Source organism: Mya arenaria, chromosome 14, assembly GCF_026914265.1.
Source record: "Mya arenaria isolate MELC-2E11 chromosome 14, ASM2691426v1".
NCBI classification, from domain to species: Eukaryota; Metazoa; Mollusca; class Bivalvia; order Myida; family Myidae; genus Mya; species Mya arenaria.
In genome coordinates, this window is record NC_069135.1 from 28,730,209 (window position 1) to 28,757,117 (window position 26,909).

At 35.2% G+C, this 26,909-nt stretch overlaps 1 protein-coding gene across 1 annotated transcript; it reads left to right on the top strand.

Moving 5' to 3' along the window:
* On the top strand, positions 1 to 25,371 carry LOC128217755 (isoleucine--tRNA ligase, cytoplasmic-like). The gene is made up of 30 exons (XM_052925121.1): positions 1 to 209; positions 2,416 to 2,538; positions 3,025 to 3,181; positions 3,709 to 3,828; positions 4,255 to 4,389; positions 4,588 to 4,672; positions 5,120 to 5,248; positions 5,671 to 5,758; positions 6,180 to 6,240; positions 9,469 to 9,567; positions 9,827 to 9,949; positions 10,265 to 10,356; positions 11,188 to 11,286; positions 13,495 to 13,698; positions 14,213 to 14,407; positions 14,684 to 14,770; positions 15,084 to 15,167; positions 15,566 to 15,710; positions 16,086 to 16,206; positions 16,526 to 16,695; positions 17,210 to 17,331; positions 19,255 to 19,357; positions 19,982 to 20,065; positions 20,394 to 20,510; positions 20,896 to 21,063; positions 21,383 to 21,478; positions 22,042 to 22,209; positions 22,746 to 23,018; positions 23,539 to 23,823; positions 24,691 to 25,371. Exons 2-30 carry the CDS (start codon positions 2,420 to 2,422, stop codon positions 24,826 to 24,828), a joined length of 3,867 nt encoding a protein of 1,288 aa, XP_052781081.1. The 5' UTR covers positions 1 to 209; positions 2,416 to 2,419; the 3' UTR covers positions 24,829 to 25,371.
* Positions 25,372 to 26,909: the final 1,538 nt, after the last annotated feature.

The window sequence follows — 26,909 nt, forward strand, 5'->3', positions numbered from 1 at the left end:
GAGCAGATAATTTTTAATTTAGAACTATACTAGTCTTTAATAACCTAATATGGACGCAATTTTTACGTAGTGAAATAAATTTACGCCGCCGGTACATGTGGATGATGAAACTTTTTGCAAGTTTAGTCAATATTTCAGGGCCAGGAAGTAAATTGAGCATATAAAAGTGACTTTGTCTTGCACAATAAAACATTAGGCGAGAGATAAGGGTAAGTTTAACATGTTTTAACGCTTATTTGACCACAGCAGGTAAAAAAGATATTATGTCATATATTTTCGTGGTTGACAAGCTGTCATTTTGATGTAAGGTCTAAGGATTTTAACGATAAAATATTTTTGACATTACATTATATGATATTTTAATTATTTATTGCATCAACACATTTCTTAAAAGAATAGCATGCCGTTTTAATTTCTGAATTTGCCAATTTTTTTGTTTTTATTACCAGCATATACGCGACTTCCTTTGAGACACATCTCTCTTGGTATTTTCGTAATGATGTTTACATTGCCAGGTCATTTAACTACATTGCATTTTTGTTGAAAACACTATTCTATCAGTAGTGATCAATATTTTGATAAATTATTGACCAAATGAATTCCCTCTGGATTCTAAGAAGTTGTTGCCATTTTTTTACCGGGGGTTCAGGGAGCTGGGAAAGGCCCTGTTATGGGCCCAGGGCAACACACTTGTTGGAGTTCAAAAGGGGCAAAGCCCCCCTGAAGCTCACGTGGTATAAGCATTTTAAGAGCCTTTATTAGATTGCATTTAATTAGCACCTTGTCATGCAAAAACATACAATATTTTATTGTACATGAAGCACAAGTTATTAGCAAATTTTTATTCTATTGATAAAATATATGGGCAAGTATATAAATAAAAAAAATAAAAAAAAACTATTGCAAAAACTGCGACATACATCAACATGTTGATTTCTGTCTAATGCAATTATGTCATACAATTATGAGATAACTTAAAATAAATGGGAACTCAAAGAAATATACATTGTCAAACTTAGGCCATAACTTAAAATAAATGGGAACTCAAAGAAATATACATTGTCAAACTTAGGCCATACTATCTTAATAAAAATTTGTCTACTCCAGTCAGCTTATCAGAAGCCTTATTGAATGGGATGTAATTTATTTATTGGTAAGCATACCCAAATGACTTCTGTCTTCTTTTTGACACTTTTTAACCCCCTAGAATGCTGCATTGATAGCAATTACAAATTTCAAGAAAACCGAAAGCAATTATATTTTTAGCCCGCAAATGTCATTACAAAACTTGCATATCACATGACTTTCCAACAACTTAAAATTCTATGATTCGCATATAATAAACATTTTCTGAAATGCATTATTAAGTAAGAAATTATAGGTTTATTATTTAAAATATATGCGCCTATTTTGAAGGTAGGGTCGGGTTTCCCCAACCAAATTTAATTTTGTTTTTTAGGCCTAATAACATATTAAAGAATAAAGTATGTTTCACTTTGTTGTGTAATCATTTGAAGTTTTACAATTTCATCCTGGATTTGGTCAATGATAATAATAGAATAATGATGACGAGGTTAAGGTGTTCAGCACATACTTTATTGATAGAAGAAGGCAGATATAGAAATATTGAAAGGGAAAATAGAATATGTACTAAATGTAATATGAACTGTGTTGAAAATGAATACCACTTCTTACTTATATGTCCATTTTATCATGATCTAAGAACATCCCACTTGCCTAAGTAGTATACAAGTTGGCCATGTTTGTTCAAATTTGTAACATTATTGTCAACAACAAATGTAAATATTATAAAAAAAACGTAACTTATTTATATCAAGCTTTTAAACGGCGAGGATAATACTTTTTCATGTTAATACATGACTTAAATAATGATATGCTTAATTATGAAGATGATCTTATCAATACATATAGTTTGCATACTTTTCTCCATAATATTATACTAAACTTATGCTGATTTATTGTAAATTTCACCACCATGCTTGTTAATTCAGTGTTATGGCAATGTATATAATTGTATTGCCAATAAAATATTGACTTGACTTGACTCGGTCAAAATATGCGCTGAGAGGACAAATATACATTATAAAAGACTAAGAGGCTTTGTAAATCAATACTCCATTAATTGAAGAGTTTACTGAATTCTTTGAAATTGTTCCGGTATTTGGAAAATTTATGAAGTGTGAGGTTTATTATCCAACCAATATAAAACACACATCATTGCTTGCATGCAAAGAAAATAAATTGGCCATTGACTGATCATTTCTTGAATTAGGAATTGCAACATTAGATTTTTAATATATCTAGGTCCTGGAAAGTCATAATTTACCAATGATAATGATATTTAAAAATTTAATCATATGAAATCATTAAGCTTATTTCTTATCTCATTTACAGCATCATGGCACAGCCAGTGCCTGAAAAGATATCATTTCCAAATGAAGAGGAAAAAATATTAGAGTACTGGAAAAAAATTGATGCGTTTAAAACATCATTGAAGTTGTCAAAAGGAAAGCCAAGGTAAACTATATAAAGAGTTCTCTGTAACTATACACTCGCCATGTATTGTGTGTGTTTGTACAAAAATGATGCCTTATATCCCTGATGTTCTAGTCTTTATTTCTATAATAGGCTCATTAACTTAATGGAAGCTTTCTAACCGACATTCAATGAGCATACACCACTCCCAGTGATACTTCTTCTTACAAGAAAGTGGTGTTCTGGGGGTATGATTACATCCAGTGATAGCTCTAGTTTGAATAATGAAATTATGAAAGTTTAATTTATGATGTTTGCATTTAAATCATGTTATATATTAAAGAATTATTTTGCTAATTCAATGGTTAGAAAAAAACAATAACAGTTTTTTTGATAAAAAAAAATGTTAGTTTTGTCAAAGCATTGATGTTGTTGACATTGATAATTATTGCATTCCAATATGTATTTAAATAAAACATCTGAAATGTTGACCAAAACCTGTACGCCTTTTATTTTGTCATTTGCCAGGTATACATTCTACGATGGACCTCCATTTGCAACAGGCCTGCCACATTATGGGCATATCCTGGCAGGGACAATCAAAGATGTGGTCACTCGCTGGGCACATCAGAGTGGCTTCCATGTGGAAAGAAGATTTGGATGGGACTGTCATGGACTCCCTGTGGTATGGCTATGGATTGGTTCTGTGGGACACTGTTGTTGTTGTGTTGTTGTTGTTGTTGTTGTTAGAGAAATCATTACTCTGTGAATGTACTAGTATAATAAAGTAATTTCTGTAAAGTATGGACTGATGTAGACATCAAGTCATCTATTGTTAAGTATCCATTTTGAAAATGTGCATTTGATATTATCAGTGTTCTCAATAAGAACTGGCTGCCAGAATGGACGGTTCCAATGGCAATGGGGCCGGTTCAAATTTGGAAAACTAACAGAATTTTCAGTAGAATAAGTAGAAGCTTGTCAGTTACTCTACTATTTGAGACGGTTCAACTGAATTTTATTGAGAACCTTGTATTGTACTGTTTAAAAAAGTATACTATAGGTATATTTTAATTCTGAAATTGGTTTGCTGTCTTAAAAATTGTGTACAGAGATTTAGTATATATATATATATATATATATATATATATATATATACACTTGTATGTGTATGCCTTGTGTGCTAAATGAAAGAAATCCTCGGCATTTCAGGAGTATGAAATTGACAAGACCCTCGGAATAAAAGGCCCGGATGATGTGGCCAAGATGGGAATTGAAAAATACAATGCTGAATGCAGGAAGATTGTCATGAGATACTCATCAGACTGGGAGGTTAGATAGTCTAGTTTTGTTAAAAGTTTTTAGATTGTACCTATTTTGGCAAGCTGTTTAAAGTTAGCAGTTGTCAATTGCTTGTAGACTCAAGCTGATTGACAGTCAGTAGTTGAAATTAACACAACCCCTTCACTGGTAAAATGTTTTCCGGGGGAGCTCAAATTCTGGGTTTTATACGGCAGGGCTTGTTCAAAAATGTAAAGCCAAGCAGATGTATGTGTATATGCAGGGCTTGCAAGCTTGTGCTAATTTCAACCCCTGTGACATGCTGATTATAAATAAGCCAGTAATAAACCCCAGAAACACTACTTTTATGAATAGTTTGTCCATAATAAAATAGTATTTGGCTTTTATTCAAAAGGTGTTATTTGAAACCACACAATGTGATTTTCATTTTTTTGAACATTTTTTATTCTTTTTCAGAATATAGTCACACGTCTAGGCCGATGGATCGACTTTGAGAATGACTACAAGACTATGTACCCTTGGTTTATGGAGACTATCTGGTGGGTCTTCAAGGAGTTGTACAACAAAGGCCTCGTGTATAGGGGATTTAAGGTACTATTATAGCTTGAACCCTCAGATTTAAAGTAACTTAATTCCTCTGATAGTCTAATTTTAAAACCTAAGATTTGCATTGCAATTTCACTTCATATTCACATTTAGTTAACATATTATTATTATTATATAAAAAAAATATTGTTTTATTTCTCTGTTTGATGGAAACATTGATAATTTGCTTATTTATACAACCAGGTTATGCCATTTTCAACTGCCTGTAACACTCCCCTGTCTAACTTTGAGTCTGGTCAAAACTACAAAGATGTGGTGGACCCGGCAGGTCTGTGCTTTATTTCGTTAGTTTACATGTTTAATACTCAATAGTCTTCCTTTTATTTGTTAATATGTATTCAATCACAAAGAAATTTCTGAAGGGTTTAAAAATCATTCATTGTAATTAAAGAATACGAAAAAATGCATGAACGAAACTGCAATTTGATACAGAAGTATGTATAATGTTGAACAAGATTTCTGTTTTTAAAATATCATGCTTTAATATTGCTCAAACATTAATAAATTTTTCTTACTCTGGTTTATGTATTGTTTTCACTGCGTACAGAAAAATAATAATTTGATTTATGAAAAAGTTCATACATGTATGTGTTATTCTATGATAACAAAGTTCTGCCATTAGACTGCTTGCCAAAAACCTTTTCTGAATGATAATCATTTTCTCATATGAATAGACATGCAACTATCATACAGTCTACTTATCTTTGTTTTACAGTGATCATCACATTTCCACTTGATGATGAACCGAATGTTTCCATGGTTGCTTGGACAACCACACCCTGGACATTGCCTAGCAACCTTGCCCTCTGCGTTAACCCAACTATGGAATATGTGAAAGTGAAAGGTTTGTATCTGTATAACCAGCCCTTTATAACAAGTCAGACATTCTAACCCATTATGGCAAATTCTTTAAAATCACCGAAAATTCTTTATATTGACAAGATACCCCTCTAATATATAGTTCATTTCTAGTTTAAATATTATATGGATAAATTTTCATTTGCCAACATATCTAGAAATTGCCTTATAACAAATTACAAAAATGCAGTAATTGTGCAATTACTTAAGGCCATTTCATTGTTTTAACTTTGTGAAAATAACTTCTGCAACTTGAGTGTAAATTTCTCAGAATTAACCGTATCAAAAGGTTTGAAGGTCATTTTGAACCATGTTTAATTCCTAAATCAAATAGAAAATGTTCTCCTCAAAGTTCATAAATAATTCTGCTTTTAAACATTCATAGATGTGTACTTTCCTACTTTCTAGACCAGGCCACTGGCAATACATACATCTTGATGGAGGCGAGGCTTGAATCCCTCTTCAAATCTCCAGAGGAGTACACTGTCCTGGACAAGTGAGTTTGATTGACATGAATTTCTCAACTTATGAGTAATCATATGTGGTGTAAAATGTACTGTTTATGCCCCCATTGTTCTCGTTTTACATGTGTGATTGGTTGACAAGATAAAATGAATTGTCAAATATATTCCTAAATGTAACTTCCAATTGTCTAGACCATGAACCAAAAACACATGCATTACCAATTATTTTTATTAATCATTTAACATTATCTAAATTCATATTACCTTAACAATTCTGGATAAATGTTGAAATAAATTCTGGATAAATGTTAAAATAAAAACATAATTATCTATTATTAGGAGTGTTCAATTTTTGTAGTGCGGTTTTGAACTTTTCACTTTACAAAAATTATTCATCTTATTATTAGTGATCTACCACGAAATGCAGTAATTGTATGTTTTTATCTGCCCTAGGTTTAAGGGAAAGGTGCTGGAGGGGAAACAATACAAGCCACTGTTTGACTACTTTGTCCATGTAAGTACATGTACAACTGGTAAACAAGTTACTATTAGGTCTATGTCAATGTAACAAACTACTTCCTGTGATATTAGACACTTTATGGCTGTTTTTGGAGATTTTTCTGTAACTACTTTAAATCAAATGTTTAAACTTTTGTTTAAGCTGGGAAGCATACTTGTCAAAAATGGCATTCAATATATTTGAATTCTTGAGATAAAATCAGTTGTAGATGTAGTGTTTTGAAGAGTGCAATTTGCTTGCGCATGAAGATATTCAATGCAATAAATAACTTGAGTCTTTAATTTAATGTCTGTATTGATTTTCTGATGCAAATAGGTGCAATGCAAACTATATGCACATGTTAAGCATGATGAAATATCCCAAAGCTTGTTTATTTAGGAATTTTGAATTTATCCTTGACAGAAAGAATGCCTGTCAGCAGTTTCCTGTCTGTTTGTTATGTAGGCAGATTTTCTTGTTGAAAGTCAATGTGCACTCTTTTTCCAGGTGTAAATGATGTTTTAAATTGTAATATGGAATCAAATAATTTATTATGCCCCCTTTTGAAAAAAGTGGGGTATATTGTTTTGCACATGTCGGTCGGTCTGTCTGTCTGTCGGTCGGTCGGAATACCAAATGGTTTCCGATCAATAACTTGAGAACGCTTTGACCGAGGGACCTCATACTTGGTATGTGTATTGGTCATCACCAGCAGATGAACCCTATTGATTTTGAGGTCAGTGGGTCAAAGGTCAAGGTCAGTGTGACCTTTACATGAAAAACGGTTTCCGATCAATAACTTGAGAACGCTTTGACCCAGGAACCTCATACTTGGTAGGTGTATTGGTCATGACCAGCAGATGAACCCTATTGATTTTGAGGTCAGTGGGTCAAAGGTCAAGGTCAGTGTGACCTTAACATGAAAAACGGTTTCCGATCAATAACTTGAGAACGCTTTGACCCAGGGACCTCATACTAGGTAGGCTTATTGGTCATGACCAGCAGATGAACCCTATTGATTTTGAGGTCAGTGGGTCAAAGGTCAAGGTCAGTGTGACTGTAAGCTGAAAAAAGGTTTTCTGATTGTCCATATTTTATTTAAGTGTCCAAATCCTACTAACAATTTGGCTCCCAAGGGGGCATAAATGTTTCACTAACATCTCTTGTTTTTACTTAATTTGGTTTAAATGAGATTATTTTTTCTCTCATTACAAATGTCACTTAATGAATAAAGAGTCTCAGAACCTTACATGTACAAATATGAAGCAATTACATTCAAAACTATCATTAAACCTTTTAAACTACGGTAGACTACTTTCACTGACATTATTTTGATGAAAATTTTGGTGTTGTTGCATCATTTGAGAAGGTTAGAATAAACACTTGAGGTACACTTTGATTATGAAATATCAAGGACAAATCGTCAATTCCATCAAGATAACACTGTTATGTTTTAAAACTTTAACCTGAAAAACACTGGAAAACTAAAAACTTTCAGATTGAGTCAATGTACATGTGGCTAAAAATGAGGGTTTGAAAATGTCATAATAATAACAATGTTTGATTCTATGATGTGGCTTGATGTACCAAAGTAACGAAGGTTTTATTGAGGTTACCTTAGGTTTAACCTTGATTAAGTCCAAAAATGGGTAGGGTAGCGTACTAGGTTTTTTGGAAAAAAAATAATTTATTCTAGGCTTTATGTTTTTGTCATTATTGTGAAATGGTGTTACAGTTCTGTATAAAGCTGTTAAGGTTTCACAAATCATATTTAAAAGGCAATTAAATTATTCTTATTATTAAAAAAAAATATCAACAGACTTTATAAACAGTAGCCTATTTTGTAGTTAGGGAGAGGTAATCTGAACCAAAATGGTTGATTTTTAGCTCAACATTTCGAAGAATAAGGAGAGTTATACTACTCACCCTGGCATTGGCGGTGGCGTCGGCGTTGGGGTCATGCCTTGGTTAAGGTTTTGCATGTAAGCACCTTTAAGTCATTATCTCAGTAAATACATCAGTTATTGCATTGAAACTTTAAATATGTATTTACAACTATCTTACATACTAAATTAATGAAGTTAGATAACAATTATTTGAATATAATGCAAATAATAGGCCTTTATTATTCGACTTAGAAATTCTGGTTAAGGTTTTGCGTGTAAGCACACATAGGTTAATATCTCAGCAACTACTTGAGGTATTGCATTGAGACTTTATACAATGTTACTCAACTATCCAACCTACTAAATTAACCAAGTTAGATAACTCTAGTTTGCATTGAATGCAAATAATTGCCCTTTATTATTCGACTTAGAAATTCTGGTGAAGGTTTTGCATGTAGCCACATTTAAGTCAATATCTAGCAAATATATCATGTATTGCATTGAAACATTAGATATGTATTCCCAGATAACACTTTTTTATTTTAATGCAAATTATGGGCCTTTATTATTTGACTTAGAAATTCTGGTTAAGGTTTTACATGTAAGCACACATAGGTTAATATCTCAGCAATTACTTGATGGATTGCATTGAGACTTTATACAATGGTACTCAACCATCTACTTAAATAACCAAGTAAGATAACTCCAGTTTGCATTAAATTAAAATAATGGCCCCTTTTTTATTCGACATAGAAATTCTGGTTAAGGTTTTGCATGTAACCACTTTAAAGTCAATACCTCAGCGAATACATCATGTATTGCATTGAAACTTTACACACAGGCTCCCATCTATTTAACCTTCTTATTTAATCAATTAAGATAACTCTATCTTTTATAATATATAGTTTTTGCCCCTTTATTATGCGACTTAGAAATTCTGGTTCAGGTCTTGATGTTAGCACACATAGGATAATACCTCAGCAACTATTTGATGTATTGCATTTAGACTTTATACAATGGTATTCAACCACCCAACTTACTTGAATAACCAAGTAAGATACCTGTATTTGCAAATAATGGCCCTTTATTATTAGACTTAAAAACTCTGTGCAAATATTTTGCATGAAACTACATTTATGTTTATATCTCAGCACACTATGTATTGCATTGAAATCTAATCTAACAGTGACACATCGCCAAAACTTTTCAATCCTTACATTGAAAAGCGGTGGAATAGTCTCTGTGACAGCTCTTGTTCTTTTAAAATGATCATAGACTAGAGCTTCAATGTGTAGCTACTTGACAAAGCTAGATTAGAATACACCAAGATTTTACATCATATTGTCTATAATTTCAGCTGAAAAAGGAGACTGGAGCGTTCAAAGTGTTGTGTGATGGGTATGTTACTTCGGAAAGCGGCACTGGGGTCGTACATCAGGCTCCTTACTTTGGAGAGGTACCTACCCTTAGTCTGTAAATAGTTCATGCAGGAAAATTGATGAAACAATTTTTATTTCTACTCATAAATTACAAACAGTCAATTAAAATAAGAACGTAAATGTCTTATCTTCAGGCTAGAAGGTTTGCACCTCATTATTAGGCGAAAAATCAAGTTCTTTATTAACATTATCATCTTTATTAACACATGATAATGTTTATATCATAAGAATGTTTCCTATGGAACTACATACAACATGTAACATTACTTTTCACAGGATGATCAGAGAGTGTGCCTTCGTTATGGAGTCATCACAAAAGATATGGACATGGTATGCCCTGTCGATTCTACAGGAAAGTTCACTGACCCTGTCAGTGAATTTAAGGGAGAATATATCAAGGTAAGTACAGTAATCTTGGATTTATCATGAGTGTGAAGGCTAACAAGTTATCAAGGGCTTATTGTTTTGGTAGGATTCAGTTTTTGCCTTCCATTCCTTGTCAGTATGAACATTTCTTATTCCTAAAATAAACTTTGACCTATGCAATGGCATTTTCAAATTTAAAAAATCTTGTTTGGTACTAGGGATGAAAGTGGAGTAATTCATTACTATGTCTATAAAACACTTCATCAATTTTTATTACATTCTTCAAATATGTTCAACTTCATTGACTTTGCAAGCAGTTTTACTGAATTGTGGAAATTTCCCTCACAGGATGCTGATAAGAAGATCATAAAGAAGTTAAAGGAGGAAGGAAGACTGGTGCACCAGGGTTCTTTAAAACATAACTACCCTTTCTGCTGGAGGTAGGTACCAGTTTATTTGTGATTGAATGGTTATCTGAGGCTGACAAAAACAATGAAAGATGGGGGGAATTGGCTTTATATAAAACGATAATCATATTGGAGTGGTTGTGTGAATGGTACACGTCGTATTACATTTATAATTTACTAAAACTAGATACTTAATTAAATTTACTGTCCAATTTATAAATATTTAAACAAGGTCTGATGTGTGATTGATAAATTACCCCAGTGCTTTATAATATCACTTTTATAGATCTCCTCATACCTGACTCACTGATCCTCTGATCAAAGGCCCTTGTTAAGTGAAGTGGTAATAGCGTCCATGTGGGGCTCAGGAGATGTTAGTTTCGATTACTTTCTACAGGAACACTTGTTAATCAGACTCTCAGTTAAAGTGACACTCTTATTCAAAATCAATAAATACACATGTATAACAAATATGCATTTTGAGTGATAAACCTTTATCTACTCAATTGATAAATGCATTTCTGGAAAATATTAATTACTGATAAAGATTGTAACCGTGTATTTGAAAGCTAAAAACGCAAAAATATTAAATGATTGGTGAATGCTAAAAGATTTTCTGTGATTTACTGGCGTATTATAAGATAGAAATACCCTGATTTCAGCACATTTCTTTACAAATAAACTTGGTATCAATCATAAGAAACATTGTTTTCAACTTTTCTTCAGACTTTATGGTATTTTAAAACCATTTTTTTTATTTGTGATTAATCTTATTTGGGAATAAGAGTGCATCTTTAATATCTTTCTTTCTGAACAAGCTAAAATGAAACTGTTTGTACTCAAGTCCATCTTTTCTTCCCCCAGGTCAGAAACTCCCCTGATCTACAAGGCAGTGTCCAGCTGGTTTGTACGAGTCGAACATGCACAGGAGATGCTTCTAGCCAACAATGCTCAGACATACTGGTAAGTGCTGATTGACATACTGGTAAGCGCTGATTGACATACTGGTAAGCGCTGATTGACATACTGGTAAGGGCTGATTGACAAACTGGTAAGCGCTGATTGACATACTGGTAAGCGCTGATTGACATACTGGTAAGTGCTGATTGACATACTGGTAAGTGCTGATTGACATACTGGTAAGCGCTGATTGACATACTGGTAAGTGCTGATTGACATACTGGTAAGTGCTGATTGACATACTGGTAAGTGCTGATTGACATACTGGTAAGGGCTGATTGACAAACTGGTAAGCGCTGATTGACATACTGGTAAGCGCTGATTGACATACTGGTAAGTGCTGATTGACATACTGGTAAGCGCTGATTGACATACTGGTAAGCGCTGATTGACATACTGGTAAGTGCTGATTGACATACTGGTAAGCGCTGATTGACATACTGGTAAGGGCTGATTGACAAACTGGTAAGGACTGATTGACAAACTGGTAAGTTTTGGTTGACATACTGGTAAGGACTGACTGACATACTGGTAAGGACTGATTGACAAACTGGTAAGTTTTGGTTGACATACTGGTAGGGACTGATTGACATACTGGTAAGTTTTGGTTGACATACTGGTAAGGACTGACTGACATACTGGTAAGCGCTGATTGACATACTGGTAAGCGCTGATTGACATACTGGTAAGGGCTGATTGACATACTGGTAAGCGCTGATTGACATACTGGTAAGCGCTGATTGACATACTGGTAAGGGCTGATTGACAAACTGGTAAGTTTTGGTTGACATACTGGTAAGGACTGACTGACATACTGGTAAGCGCTGATTGACATACTGGTAAGCGCTGATTGACATACTGGTAAGGGCTGATTGACAAACTGGTAAGTTTTGGTTGACATACTGGTAGGGGCTGATTGACAAACTGGTAAGTTTTGGTTGACATACTGGTAAGGACTGACTGACATACTGGTAAGCGCTGATTGACATACTGGTAAGCGCTGATTGACATACTGGTAAGGGCTGATTGACAAACTGGTAGGCTTTTGTTGACATACTGGTAAGGGCTGATTGACATACTGGTAAGTGCTGACTGACATACTGGTAAGGGCTGATTGACATACTGGTAGGCTTTTGTTGACATACTGGTAAGGGCTGATTGACATACTGGTAGGCTTTGGTTGACATACTGGTAAGGACTGACTGACATACTGGTAAGGGCTGATTGACATACTGGTAGGCTTTTGTTGACATACTGGTAAGGGCTGATTGACATACTGGTAGGCTTTGGTTGACATACTGGTAAGGACTGACTGACATACTGGTAAGTGCTGATTGACATACTGGTAAGTGCTGACTGACATACTGGTAAGGGCTGATTGACAAACTGGTAGGCTTTTGTTGACATACTGGTAAGGGCTGATTGACAAACTGGTAAGTGCTGACTGACATACTGGTAAGGGCTGATTGACAAACTGGTAAGTGCTGACTGACATACTGGTAAGGGCTGATTGACAAACTGGTAGGCTTTTGTTGACATACTGGTAAGGGCTGATTGACATACTGGTAAGGACTGACTGACATACTGGTAAGGGCTGATTGACATACTGGTAGGCTTTTGTTGACATACTGGTAAGGGCTGATTGACATACTGGTAGGCTTTGGTTGACATACTGGTAAGGACTGACTGACATACTGGTAAGGGCTGATTGACAAACTGGTAGGCTTTTGTTGACATACTGGTAAGGGCTGATTGACAAACTGGTAGGCTTTGGTTGACATACTGGTAAGGGCTGATTGACATACTGGTAGGCTTTTGTTGACATACTGGTAAGGGCTGATTGACATACTGGTAGGCTTTGGTTGACATACTGGTAGGGGCTGATAGACATACTGGTAGGCTTTGGTTGACATACTGGTAGGCTTTTGTTGACATACTGGTAAGGCCTGGTTGACATACTGGTAGGCTTTGGTTGACATACTGGTAAGCTCATGAATTCTGATTTGGTGTCAAAATTTCTTTAAATATTGTATACTTGTAAAAAGTATTCCATATTCACTCCGTACTGCAAGTAAATGTTTTACAGCTTTTATGGAATATAAATAGGCTATTTTTTAAAGGATGTAATTTGCATTTTGATTGCATTTTTTTGTAAAAGAAAGGGAATTCTGTAAATTTGATTTTTTACAATATATGCACCTTTTATTCTAGGGTGCCAGACTTTGTGAAGGAGAAGCGTTTCGCTAACTGGCTCAGAGAGGCTCGTGATTGGGCAATATCTCGGAACCGATACTGGGGGACACCGATTCCCCTCTGGGCCTCGGACGATATGGAGGAAATAGTCTGTGTCGGCTCCATTGAAGAACTGCAGAAGCTGACTGGAGTGACTGATATCAAGGACTTGCACAGAGAGAAGTAAGACTTAGGAGTTTTGTGTATAAGATTTAAAGCTATTTTTGTCAATTAACTGTATAGGGTTATGTCTGTTTTAACACTGCAAATGGGTGGTATTCATAAAACGTCATTTCCTCACTTAAGTCAATTTCCTAAACTTTTCATTGTCAAATTTAAAAAAAAGAATAAGTGATTTTAACATGAAAGTATGTATTTTTTATACAATCACTAAAATTAATATATCTCAGTTAATATTATTAAGCTTTTATATCACATGATATGAGAGAAACTTAAGTTAGGTAAATAAGTTAAGAAATGACTTGATGTTTTAGTCCTTTAATAACAAGATGCATTACAAAACATCACCCTTTTATGTTGAAGATGAAAATCCGGTTAATTATTTTCAATAAGGAATTACAATATATCAGTTTTTCTTTAACCTTGAAGCCCAATTGCTTCTCAATGAAGTTTGAATATAACCTTGGTTTATATGTTACTGTATACGATAATAATAAAATATGATATCTTTTTCTAGCATAGACAAGTTGACAATCCCGTCCCGACTGGGCAAGGGCGTGTTACGTCGGGTGACAGAGGTGTTTGACTGTTGGTTTGAGAGTGGCAGTATGCCGTACGCCCAGCAACATTACCCGTTCCAGCACAAGAAGGAGTTTGATGATTCCTTTCCCGCCGACTTTATTGCTGAAGGAATTGATCAGACTAGAGGATGGTATGTACAGTAGGATTGTAATTACAGGCTCAGACAGGTTTTGTAATGTGTGCATTTTTTATGCCTTTATAAAATTGTGAGAGATCACTTTCATAGCCATGTAGAATTTTATCTTCCATTTAAGTATTGAAAACCTGCATTGACATTCCTGTATGTTATAAACTGGCATCTCTGTACATCCATTTTTCGATGAATAAAATTGACCATGTTTTGTGTTCTGCCAGAAACTATAACACTCAATATCAATTTTAATTACCAGTATGAACTATATTTCAGGTTTTACACGCTACTGGTACTATCAACACTGCTGTTTGGAAAACCACCATTCAAAAACCTCGTCTGTAATGGACTGGTTTTAGCATCGTAAGTGTTGTTGTCATCAGGTATTATTAATTATATATCTATAACATGGTATCTACTGAAATTAAATTAGTTAGGTCGAACTTAAAATAGTTTATGTTTAATTTCAAAAGTGAGAGTATTCTTTGTAGTTGATAAAATTGCTTAACAATTTTCCGGCTCGTATAATGAAAAAACACATAAATTTTAACATACATTTGAATGTCGATTTTTTTTGGCAATTCCTACATGGAAAGAAATCTATTAAACCAATTCAAATACCACTTGTGTTACTGAAGTCCAGATCAGTTATATTTGAACAAATGATTTTTTTCAGAGATGGACAGAAAATGAGTAAGAGGAAGAAGAATTACCCGGATCCCCTGGAAGTCGTCCACAAGTATGGTGCAGATGCTCTCAGGTAATTCACGCTCTAATCAGATGATTCATTAGCTCCTGATACTTGAATTTGAAAGTGACTCTTACTTTTACTTCATGAAATTGATGTAATCTTGACTTAGCTATGAACTCAATTGTTACCATGTTGTTTCTACTCTCTACTGTAAAAGCTCTCCCTGGCTAGAGGATACTGGTTTAACAAATGTGAACATTATTTCGCAATATAATTAATGAAATCAAATCAGAATATATATCAAATGGGAATATATACTTTTAGAAAGAAACAATATCAATTGATTTGCTGAAACTCCTTATCCGAAATCCGTTGGAAGAATTACTGGTAGAAGGCAGCACTTATATTTAAAGCAGAACTTTTGTGACATGATAAATAAAATGCTTATATCTAATATCATTTCCAAGGTTGTACCTATGCAACTCGCCAGCAGTGAGGGCAGATAACCTGAGATTTAAGGAGGAGGGTGTGCGCGACATTCTCAAGGATGTCTTTCTGCCCTGGTATAACGCCTACAGGTTCCTCATGCAGAATGTGGAACGTCTTGAACGGGTGAGTGCTGGATTACCTGAATAATTGGATAAATTGTACCATTGTATTTTTCTTTACATGTTAAATGTATTGTAAAACTGATTTCTGTAGTTAATTCACTTACAAAACTATAAAAAATGACTGACTAACCCCTTACTTACTGGGCATTCAGTTTCACCTCAAGACCATTATAAGCCTGATTCGGCACCAAATTGGACCAAGGCATTTCTGCAAATTTCTAATTGCAATTTCATTGTTAAAAAATTTAAGCTGTTCTTGGCCTGGCGAGACTACACAGTACAAAAAGCTGCAATAGGCGGTATCTGCGAAAATCATGAATATTTTATTATATTGTAATGAGATTGTTAAATAGTTTCTATACATCTATGTTTGCAGGAGGAGGGTATATCCCTGCAGTACAGCCCAGTGAAGATGGGAACCACAGAGAACTACATGGACCGATGGATCCTCTCCTTCACCCAGTCACTCATCAAATTTGTGCGGGCTGAGATGCAGGGTAATCATGGCCCTTGTTAATCAGCTTAAGTTTTACAAAGCCACTTCAGTTTGACTCTGAAGATTACTTATACAGTTAATATGAAGCATTTCTCAGGCCTTTGACAAAATTATGTATGTCTGACAGAAATCATGGTTAGCTCCTATAGTTGTATAAGGACGTGTTAGCGATTGGTCACCACAAAATTTGTGATAGATTCCCCAAATTTTACCAAAGTTAGTCTAAGACTTATTTGCTTGCAAAGCTATCCTGAAGTTATAAATTGAAGCAAAATTTATTTAAAAAAAACCTTTGCTGAAATTTCCTTTTCCACCGACAGCTTACAGGCTGTACACAGTGATGCCACGAATGGTGAAGTTTGTTGACCAGCTAACAAACTGGTACGTGCGCATGAACAGGAAGCGTCTCAAGGGGGACACAGGGGCGGACGATTGCCTACATGCTATCACCACACTGTTTGCTGTGCTCTTCTCCATGAGCAAAGTGATGGTAAGTGACAAAAATGCTTCTAATAATTTTTCAAATTCAATTTTGAGTGTTTAATCTGTTTTTCTATTTAAAAATTATCTTAGCTAATTTAAAAGTGACACATACATACACATATTTAACAAACACAAATTTTGAGCGATATATATTTAAAAGCTGCAAACACAAAAGTATTAAATGTATAGTTGGATTTAAAAGATTTACAGTGATAAACTATAGTCTTAAAAGGTAGAAATACCGTGTTTTCTGCACCTTTTTTCAAATTAATCCCGGTATCCTTCATAAGAACCATGGTTTTCGATATGTATTTATAGTTTTCAGTTAATTAAAACATTAGTATTAATTGTAGTACATCTTATATTGGAGTAAGAGTGGTTTAATGAAATCTTTATATGTTGTCATCTTTTGTCAATGCATGATTATTGTTGTTCTGATGTTAGTTCTATGTAAGCTTTCTTTCTAGATCATTTTAAAAAAAGAGGTGAGGTGTCTTTGAGGTGCAATTTCTGTATTTCAGGCGCCACTGATCCCATACATAACAGAGCTGATGTTCCAAAATCTACGTCTACTCCTTGACCCTAAATATATTGAGGGCAAGGATACACGCAGTGTTCACTTCATGATGATCCCTGAGCCGAGGTATAAGGATTCATGATTGTCAAATAGTTTAGTTGTGAAGTACAAATGTAATTGACCTGTGTACTGGAAAAAATAGGTACCCGTAATAGTGTGCTGAATTGATGTGTCTATATCTGATACAACCCCCTTCATAATTACCTACTTGTTTAATAAAAGATATTTAAATTAATCCAATAGAACCACATGTGTCTCCAGGATTATCATGTGACTAGTAAATCTTGCCATTAGTTGAACATTAATGAATATTTATATCAGGGTGGTTCAGAATTATTATTATGTCAATTGTTAAAACAACAACAAAAAATGCTTTCGACCGAGACTAAAAACTATATGCATACCAACCTGAATATCCTACATTTCTTCATACAACAAAAAATCAGGGAACAGGGATAAAGTTGCACATGCTTCATGTCCTTTGTGATTTTTAGCTCGACTATTCGAAGAATAAGGAGAGCTATACTACTCACCCTGGCGTCGGCGGCGGCAGCGGCGGTGTTGGCGTCTCACACCTTGGTTAGGGTTTTGCATGTAAGCACCTTAAGTCATTATCTCAGTAAATACATCAGTTATTGCATTGAAACTTTGGATATGTATTCCCAACTATCTTACATACTAAATTAATGAAGTTAGATACCAATTATTTGAATATAATGCAAATAATAGGCCTTTATTATTTGACTTAGAAATTCTGGTTAAGGTTTTTCGTGTAAGCACACATAGGTTAATATGGTAATGGTACTCAACCATCCAACCTATTAAATTAACCAAGTTAGATAACTCTAGTTTGCATTGAATGCAAATAATTGCCCTTAATTATTCGACTTATAAATTCTGGTTAAGGTTTTGGGTGTAAGCACACATAGGTTAATATCTCAGCAACTACTTGAGGTATTGCATTGAGACTTTATGCAATGGTAGTCAACCATACAACCTACTTAATTAACCAAGTTAGATAACTCTAGTTTGCATTTAATGCAAAATAAATGCTCTTTATTATAAGACTTAGAAATTCTGGGTAAGTTTTTGCATGTAACCACATTTAAGTCAATATCTCAGCAAATATATCATGTATTGCATTGAAACATTAGATATGTATTCCCAGATAACACTTTTTTTGAATATTAAGCAAATTATGGGCCTTTATTATTTGACTTAGACATTCTGGTTAAGGTTTTGCATTTAAGCACACATAGGTTAATATCTCAGCAATTACTGGATGGATTGCATTGAGAATTTATACAATGGTACTCAACCATCCAATCTACTTAAATAACCAAGTAAGACAACTCCAGTTTGCATTAAATTAAAATAATGGCCCCTTTTTATTTGACATAGAAATTCTGGTTAAGGTTTTGCATGTAACCACTTTTAAGTCAATACCTCAGCGAATACATCATGTATTGAATTGAAACTTTACACACAGGCTCCCATCTATTTAACCTTATTTAATCAAGTAAGGTAACTCTATCTTTTATAACATATAATTTTTGCCCCTTTATTTTGCGACTTAGAAATTCTGGTTCAGGTCTTGTATGTTAGCACACATATGATAATATCTCAGCAACTACTTGATGTATTGCATTGAGACTTTATACAATGTTATTCAACCACCCAACTTAATTGAATAACCAAGTTAGATAACTGTATTTTGCAAATAATGGCCCTTTATTATTAGACTTAGAAATTCTCGTTAAAATTTTGCATGGAACTACATTTAAGTTAATATCTCAGCACACCATGTATTGCATTGAAATCTAATCTAACAGTGATCCATGCATGTTTCGCCAAAACATTTCAATCCTTGCATTGAAAAGCGGGGGAATACTCGAGCGCGCTGTCACTGTGACAGCTCTTGTTGTTTACTGAAGAAATATCAAGTAAACCTGTATTGTATGTATTAAAATCCGATGTTCTTGTTTCCAGAGAGGAGTTGATTGATACCCACATTGAGGCGTCTGTATCAAGCATGCAGTCAGTGATTGATTTGGGACGGATTATCCGTGACAGAAACACGCTGCCTCTCAAGGTATGTGGGGATAAGTTTTAAAATGCAATTGGCCTATGAAACTGAAAAAACAACAACAAAAAAACAGACAAATTGATAGGTATGAACACCTGTGACGTCTCTGGTCATTGGCCTTTAGGTTTTGTGTTTTGGGCCAAGTTTCCAAAGAAATCTTATGAGTAAATATTTGTTGCCTGAATCCTGTTATGGTGATATCTTTCCTGTCAGGTAGCAAAAAGATTATTACTCTGTGTGCATGTTGTCAATTGATTCTTTTCATGTTAGATGTACAACATAATGAGATGATGTGCAGTGTGCATGTTACAATTATATTGGTTTAAGGTCAAGGTCACACTTCGAGGTCAAAGGTCATATGACTTCATTTTGTGTCTGCTCCAAATCTTTTGAACCTCTTGAGGGATTTTAAATATTTTGCCACAAATGTTGAGCATATTGAGGCTAGATGCAGAGGGGGAGTTGATTTTGAATAACCAAAATGTTCTATATAACAAAGGGATCCAGTGTAGGGTTTTTAAAGTAATGTAGCAAACAACTGTTGTTTTGAAAAACGATAATATTCTGTATTTTATAATAGAAAGAAGACCATGTGTACATAAACTCATGGCTTGTATTGATTTGTTTCAGTACCCATTGAAAGAGGTAGTTGCCATTTCTAATGAGCCAGGAATGTTGAAGGACATTGAAGGTCTTCAGTCCTACATTGTGGAGGTAGGAAAATGTGTTAAACATATGGCACCCAGAATAAAACCGTTGCTCAAGATCTAGTTCACTTTAACTATGTCATGGTAGGTTTGATAACATGCTAGGTGATTATCACCATTTATGAAATAATGGCTTTAAAAACATTCGAAGAGAACCATATTTCCTGGCATTCTAAAATCTTCATGTAGCAATAAACTTGATTAGTTCAATAATTGCCCAATTTGGAAGAAAATTATAGTTTTTATTATAAACCCAAAATTTTTGCCGAAAACTATATGGTTACTGCTGCACTTGAGTTTAACATTCATTATATAATCCCCAATATTGTTTGTAGGAGTTAAATGTGAAGGTGCTGACGACATCAATGGACAAGGAGAAATATGGCGCCAGGCTTCATGCAGAGCCTGATCACAAAGTCCTTGGGTTAAAGTTGAAACAGCACTTTAAAGATGTAAGACATTTTTTTGTTAAAAATCTTCCATACTAAGCTCGAATCGATATCAAATCTGCGCTTAGTTTGTATTAATATTTTAATGACAATATGGTTACTCTGGAAGATCAAAGGGGGGGGGGCGACTTATTATGTTAACTTTTTTGACTCTGGTATGTGGTCCTTGAATAGTGACATTTTCAGGTGAATTTAGCTACAGTGTTATTTTAGCCGAATTGTGCATACAGCTTTCTTGAAACACACTTGTGTCAATTTACAAGGCAATGAGGAAATGCAGCTTGTAGGCTTAAATCCATGTCCTTTTTGATACGTTTACCAAAACAATTGCATAACATCCTCACGTAAACCTACACCGCCTTACTTCAACACCTCTGGTGAATTTCAGGTCCATGAGGGCATCAGAGAGTTGACTGACAGTCAGTTAATGGCCTTCCAGCAGTCAGGGGAGATCACTGTGCGAGGACACAAGTTGGAGGAGGGAGATTTACGCCTCATGTACAAGTTCGACAGCCAGCAGGACGTGAAACACTATGACGCACATGCGGATCAACAGGTATTATATAAAAGATAGAATCATCTTACAAAATTATAAAAATGAGCGTTCCATTAATTTTCTTTAAAAATAAATTAAAAAGTCAGGTATTTTGGGTTGTGGAACATTTCAAACCTGGTTTTTGTGTGGATCCCTTTCAATCATTTAGCAAATTCATCTCTATTTAAAAGGTCAATCTTGTCTGCTAAAGAATGCTGTTGGCTTTTCAAATTGCCAAAAGAATGACTCTAAACAAGTTGGGTAGGCTCATGACATAAAAATGGCAGATTGTTACATATTTATAACTTATTTATTTCATTTTTATTTTCCATTCACCCAGGTGCTAGTTCTAGTAGATGTGTCACCAGACCAGTCCATGTTGGATGAAGGGGTGGCACGGGAAGTCATCAACCGCGTACAGAAACTGAGGAAAAAGGTATACATTATGCCCTTTGTATTCTTATTTAGTGAAAACATGTCGTAAATATTAGACTCATCAAGCTTGTTGGGATTGTTCTATACAAGAATATGGTGTTGTGAGGAAAACAAAAAGACTGATGGAATTCTCTTCTTCAGAAAATTGAATACTAGCCTCAAAACGAAAGTAGGGCTATTGGCCTCAAGAAGCGAATCAAAATTGAAAATGGTGTCTGATTCAGGGTTTGAATTTTGGTTTGCATACTCACAAAATACAAGTGAAATTTAAATGTTTTTAGTGCCTTGTGCCCCTAGCTCGCAAGTTGATATTTATCTTCGCAGATTAAACGTAGAGCACATGATGAAAATGGCCCGTCATGTTCTTATTCACTCATGCATTTCTTGTCCATTACGAAGAATAGCAAACAATTCTGATAAGAAGAGAGCAGGGAAGGCGATTTAGGATGTACATACAGGTACAAATAGGTCAGCATCAAGTCTGAAACTTATGCCTACCACATAAAACTCTTTCTCATTCATATTTTAACATTCTTAGTCCAACTTGCTTTCCATATATTCCAGGCTAAATTGGTCCCATCAGACGACATTACAGTGTACTACAAGGCGAGTCCCGACCTAGAGAAAATCATCTGTGATTTCTCTGACTTCATCTTCTCCACAATAAAGCAGCCCATGGAGGCCTTCCCCATACCTGCAGGCCTTAATGAGCTCATCAGAGAAGACCAGAAGGTATGAAAGTGTAAATTCTGAATTTCTATATTAAGCCGAGTTCTAAAACATAGATTCACATTTTCAACTCTCGCATTTTACTAGGTTTTTGTGTCTCCGAAGCATGGGACACACACAAGGATTTACTTTGTCTAGACCTTGTCTGCATCATTATCACACTTTGGTTTCATATCGGTTTCTTTTGAATGAATTGTTATACAGTCTTCAAACATGGTTTGCTCTTGGGTCATGGTCAGTTAATGATTTTGGGGCAAGTAGATTGAAGGGCAAGGTCTAGTGGCCTTGACCAGAGATATAATGGCCACACCTGACAGGCATCCGATATCCAGAATTCTAATGGGTTGGCTAGTGCAAAAAAATTAGCACGGTAAAGAAAATAAAGCTAGAGTCTTTAGAGCATAAAGTTGGCTGCATTAACAACTTTCCCTAAACTTAAGATGATATCCATCTCTGGTACTGATACATATGTTTCAATGTTTTACTGTAGACTGAATTTCATGACTAATGGCCTTACATGTATTTTTTTTAAATTTCAGATCAAGTCTTCAACACTGGACCTGGCTATTGTAAAGCGTGGTGGAGGTGGTGATGAAGCAAGTCTGGCAACAAGCGCTAAACCAGCTGCAACTTCTGAGACCCTTCCCCCAGCCCCGGTAGTAAAGGGGGTTCAACCTAACTGTCGCTATGTGAACGTACAGCTGTGTGGAAGTCCTTGTCAGGAGGGAGTGACTGGCAGTCAGCAGGCAACGGTGCTGTTGGAAAACCCAGCCGGGGAGTTTGTGCTGAGTGTTGATCAGTTGAAAGAACAGGTGAGTCATGAAGTAGAACGGAAGTTATAATTTGTAAATGTTTTGAAAGTTTTTAATTTTTTAAACCGTGTAATGAATAATATTATGAACATAATAATTCTTTAGCCATTGACTGCTAACTACAGTTGCATGAATAAGATCAGTTGTAAAATCAGTGTGCCACTATTAAATGAAAAATAAGATAAAAAATGGAGGGACAATAATGTTTATGCTGAGTTTGGTTTTAAGGTTACCTATGTACAATAATGTGAAATATTGATGCCGGGTGACTTCATATTATTGTGATATCACTTAAAAGGTTGTAAAGTGCAGAAGTAGAATATGTAAATATTATATCAATAAGAACATTACAAACACATTGTTTTGACTTTGAAAGATTGAAAAATCAGTCAAAGCAGTTCAGATACCTTAATAAAAATATGTGTTTATATCACATGAGTATTAAAGTTGTATAGTACTTGTTGCTTTTAGGGTTTCGAGTATCTGAGATTATTTCACACTGTGTTAACTTTTGTTTTAGGTCCAGTCTGTGTTCGGAGTTAGGGGCAGAAAAATAGAATTATATACTGATGCCAGCTGCCAGACTGGTTTGTCAAAATCCTCTGACATCTCTAGCCTCACAACGAAAACCCTGTATGCCAGTCCAGCTATGGGAAGTGGAACTAAGCCAACCAGTGTAACCTCCCCTATTTGCCATTTCGCCAATCTGGAGTACACAAATCCTGCAGGAAAACCATGCAAAGGGATGTTACTTTTGGAAAATCCAAGAGGAGCATCTTGCACAGTTCAACAACTGTTGGCTCAGGTATATGCATGTTCGTTCATACTTTTGGAGGTATTTTAAGAAGGGCTTTCAATTTGGCAGTGGCATACCAATATCTTAATGAAAATTGCATATTTGTTTGATAGGACTAGTTTTTAGTTCTAAAAATTTTTGTTTTTCAAAGAAAAGAGATAATGGCGTGGTTTGGTGTTTGCTGATATGTTCTCATGCAAAACTTGAACCATTGCCATAAGTGAGAAGATATTTACATGCAAATTGATACACTAATGTGACTATAGTTTCTGTTGACTTACGTATCTTGATTTATCAAGAATACAGATCAGTGATGGCATTCACAATTTATTTTACTCCGTGATGATAATCATTTAGAAGTAACAATAGATTATTGGAAGGTATATTTAGCAGAAATGTGATGCAGTTGCAAAACTGGTACAACTGCAAGAAAATTGTCAAAATTACCACAGTTGATATCATTGTGTAGAACTCATTGAATCTTAATAACTGATATATCATATCGCTTACGACATGTGTCTTTTAAAGATTTTGCGTATTTTTTCCAATTCCAATATTTACTACCACTCCCAGTTAATTTATAAAATAGCATTGGTATATGTATTTACTACTCATGTGACTTTCAAGTGCTTATTATATACTCAATTAACTGCTATTTTTGAAAGGATCAGCTAACCTGAGACAGCGACAAAATATTCTTTTTATCATGTAAAATTAATGGCCTCGCACTAACACATTTTGACAACTCTAGTCTTGTTTGGAGGAATGACTGGTGTCTAGTCCATTTAAAAAAGCAAAACCAATATAATGATTACTATTATAATCTACTTGTTGTTGGGTGATGTTTTATAATACTGGAGCTTACGTCTGTTTCAGGTGAAGGTGTTGTTAAGCCAAGATGGCCGCCAGGTGAAGCTGTATGGCAGTGCCGGGAAGAAGCAGGAGATAAGTGCTGACAGTGTTACCGATGTGCTCGCCCTGCATTCGCAAAATATCCATGCTGCCGTTGTATAATGATGTGATATCTTAGAAAAACACTGGAAAATATTATAAGTGCCGAATTGACGAGCAATATCATGGTTAAATGGCTATATTGTTAATGTATTAACTTTTCTCTTCATTTACATTGGATAATTTATTTGAATTTGATTATAGTGGGTGACCTATTATGTTTAAGTTCTTAAGATTTGAAATTGTGTCAGTTGTTTAGTACAGGAAGTGAAACAAGTGCTCTTTGAAGATTTAGTGTTTTAGCACACTGTTATCCATGATAAAACTGAAGTGTTTTTTATTGTATGCAGCTGTAGAATAATACAATTTCATGAAACAATGTAAATGACAATGATGATGGTGCATGTGTGTGTGAATATAAATTGTTTCCAAGCTTTCTAGAGTGGTAAAATAATTTGTAACATTTCTCTTATTTATAAGTATTTGTTTGGCACTGTGTCATTCTCTTGCCTTGTGCTGAGATTGGAATGAGTTGGACAGGTGAAAACAAAATTTGTAGAAAATACCTTCGTGTCTCTATGAAAGAAATATATTTATCAACCGCAACTGTGCACTTGTTTTGATTTCTAGTTTTTGTACCAAAATGCAAGTTTGATACCATGGTTGTGGAGATATCAAAAGGTCTATTACTGAAGGCAGTTTCAAACTTTTATGTTAGTATTCTACTGCATGTCATAATATGGCATTGCAAGTTTGTTGCAAGAGTCTATCAAATTCGTTTCTGATCAATAACTGGAAAGCAACCCAGTCTTAGATCTTTCAATTCATGTACGGTAGATGACCCCCATTTGTTTTGAGGTACAAGGAACTCGAAAACAACTGATTGACTAGCGCAGATAGGGAGCACCATATAGCGCTATGTGTGAGCACTCCATACCTAAGCAATAACCTGAATTAAAACAGATGTGAAGACCTACATGTAGGTGGCTCTCTACCAACATAGCGTTGCATAGCAACGAGTTAAGAAATGTGCTCAAGTGTACTAAAATTTCTTCGATGATAAACATACATCTATTTATCTACCCAAGTGGGTTCTCAAATCTGAACAAATGTTGCACAAGATACCCATTGCACTGCAGAGCAAACGCCAACACTTGTCAGTTGATATTTTCTCGGCTAAACAAGGGCCGTAATTCAAAAAAGTATCACAGAGTTATTAGCTTTGCTATATAGCTCAGCATAATGTATCTGGCAATTTGTGCACAAATTGTTATGCCCCCGAAGGTGGGCATATTAAAATCGCACTGTCCGTCCGTCCGTCCGGCTCTGTAACTTCCCCTTGTATGGACAGATTTTAAAATAACTTGCCACATGTGTTCCACATACCAAGACGACGTGTGGCATGCAAGACTCATGTCCCTACCTCAAAGGTCAAGGTCACACTTAGTGTTTATTCACAATGGAGTGCTGCATATAATGACAGAGTATAGGTTGTCGTGTCCGGGCTGTAACTTTCCCTTGTATGGACAGATTTTAAAATAACTTGCCACATGTGTTCCACATACCAAGACGACGTGTCGCGTGCAAGACCCGTGTCCCTACCTCAAAGGTCAAGGTCACACTTAGTGTTTATTCACAATGGAGTGCTGCATATAAGGACATAGAATATAGGTTGTCGTGTCCGGGCTGTAACTTTCCCTTGTATGGACAGATTTTAAAATAACTTGCCACATGTGTTCCACATACCAAGACGACGTGTCGCGTGCAAGACCCGTGTCCCTACCTCAAAGGTCAAGGTCACACTTAGTGTTTATTCACAATGGAGTGCTGCATATAATGACATAGAGTATAGGTTGTCGTGTCCGGGCTGTAACTTTCTCTTGTATGGACAGATTTTAAAATAACTTGCCACATGTGTACCACATACCAAGACGACGTGTCGCGTGCAAGATCCGTGTCCCTACCTCAAAGGTCAAGGTCACACTTAGTGTTTATTCACAATGGAGTGCTGCATATAAGGACATAGAGTATAGGTTGTCGTGTCCGGGCTGTAACTTTCCCTTGTATGGACAGATTTTAAAATAACTTGCCACATGTGTTCCACATACCAAGACGACGTGTCGAGTGCAAGACCCGTGTCCCTA

What these genes read in the sequence shown, in the direction of transcription:
- LOC128217755 (XM_052925121.1), top strand. Translation starts at nt 2,420, where the DNA reads ATGGCACAGCCAGTGCCTGAAAAGATATCATTTCCAAATGAAGAGGAA. An exon ending in AGATGTGGTGGACCCGGCAG is followed by an intron (nt 4,673 to 5,119) that starts GTCTGTGCTTTA and finishes TTTGTTTTACAG; the next exon opens with TGATCATCACATTTCCACTT. An exon ending in ACGCACATGCGGATCAACAG is followed by an intron (nt 21,064 to 21,382) that starts GTATTATATAAA and finishes CCATTCACCCAG; the next exon opens with GTGCTAGTTCTAGTAGATGT.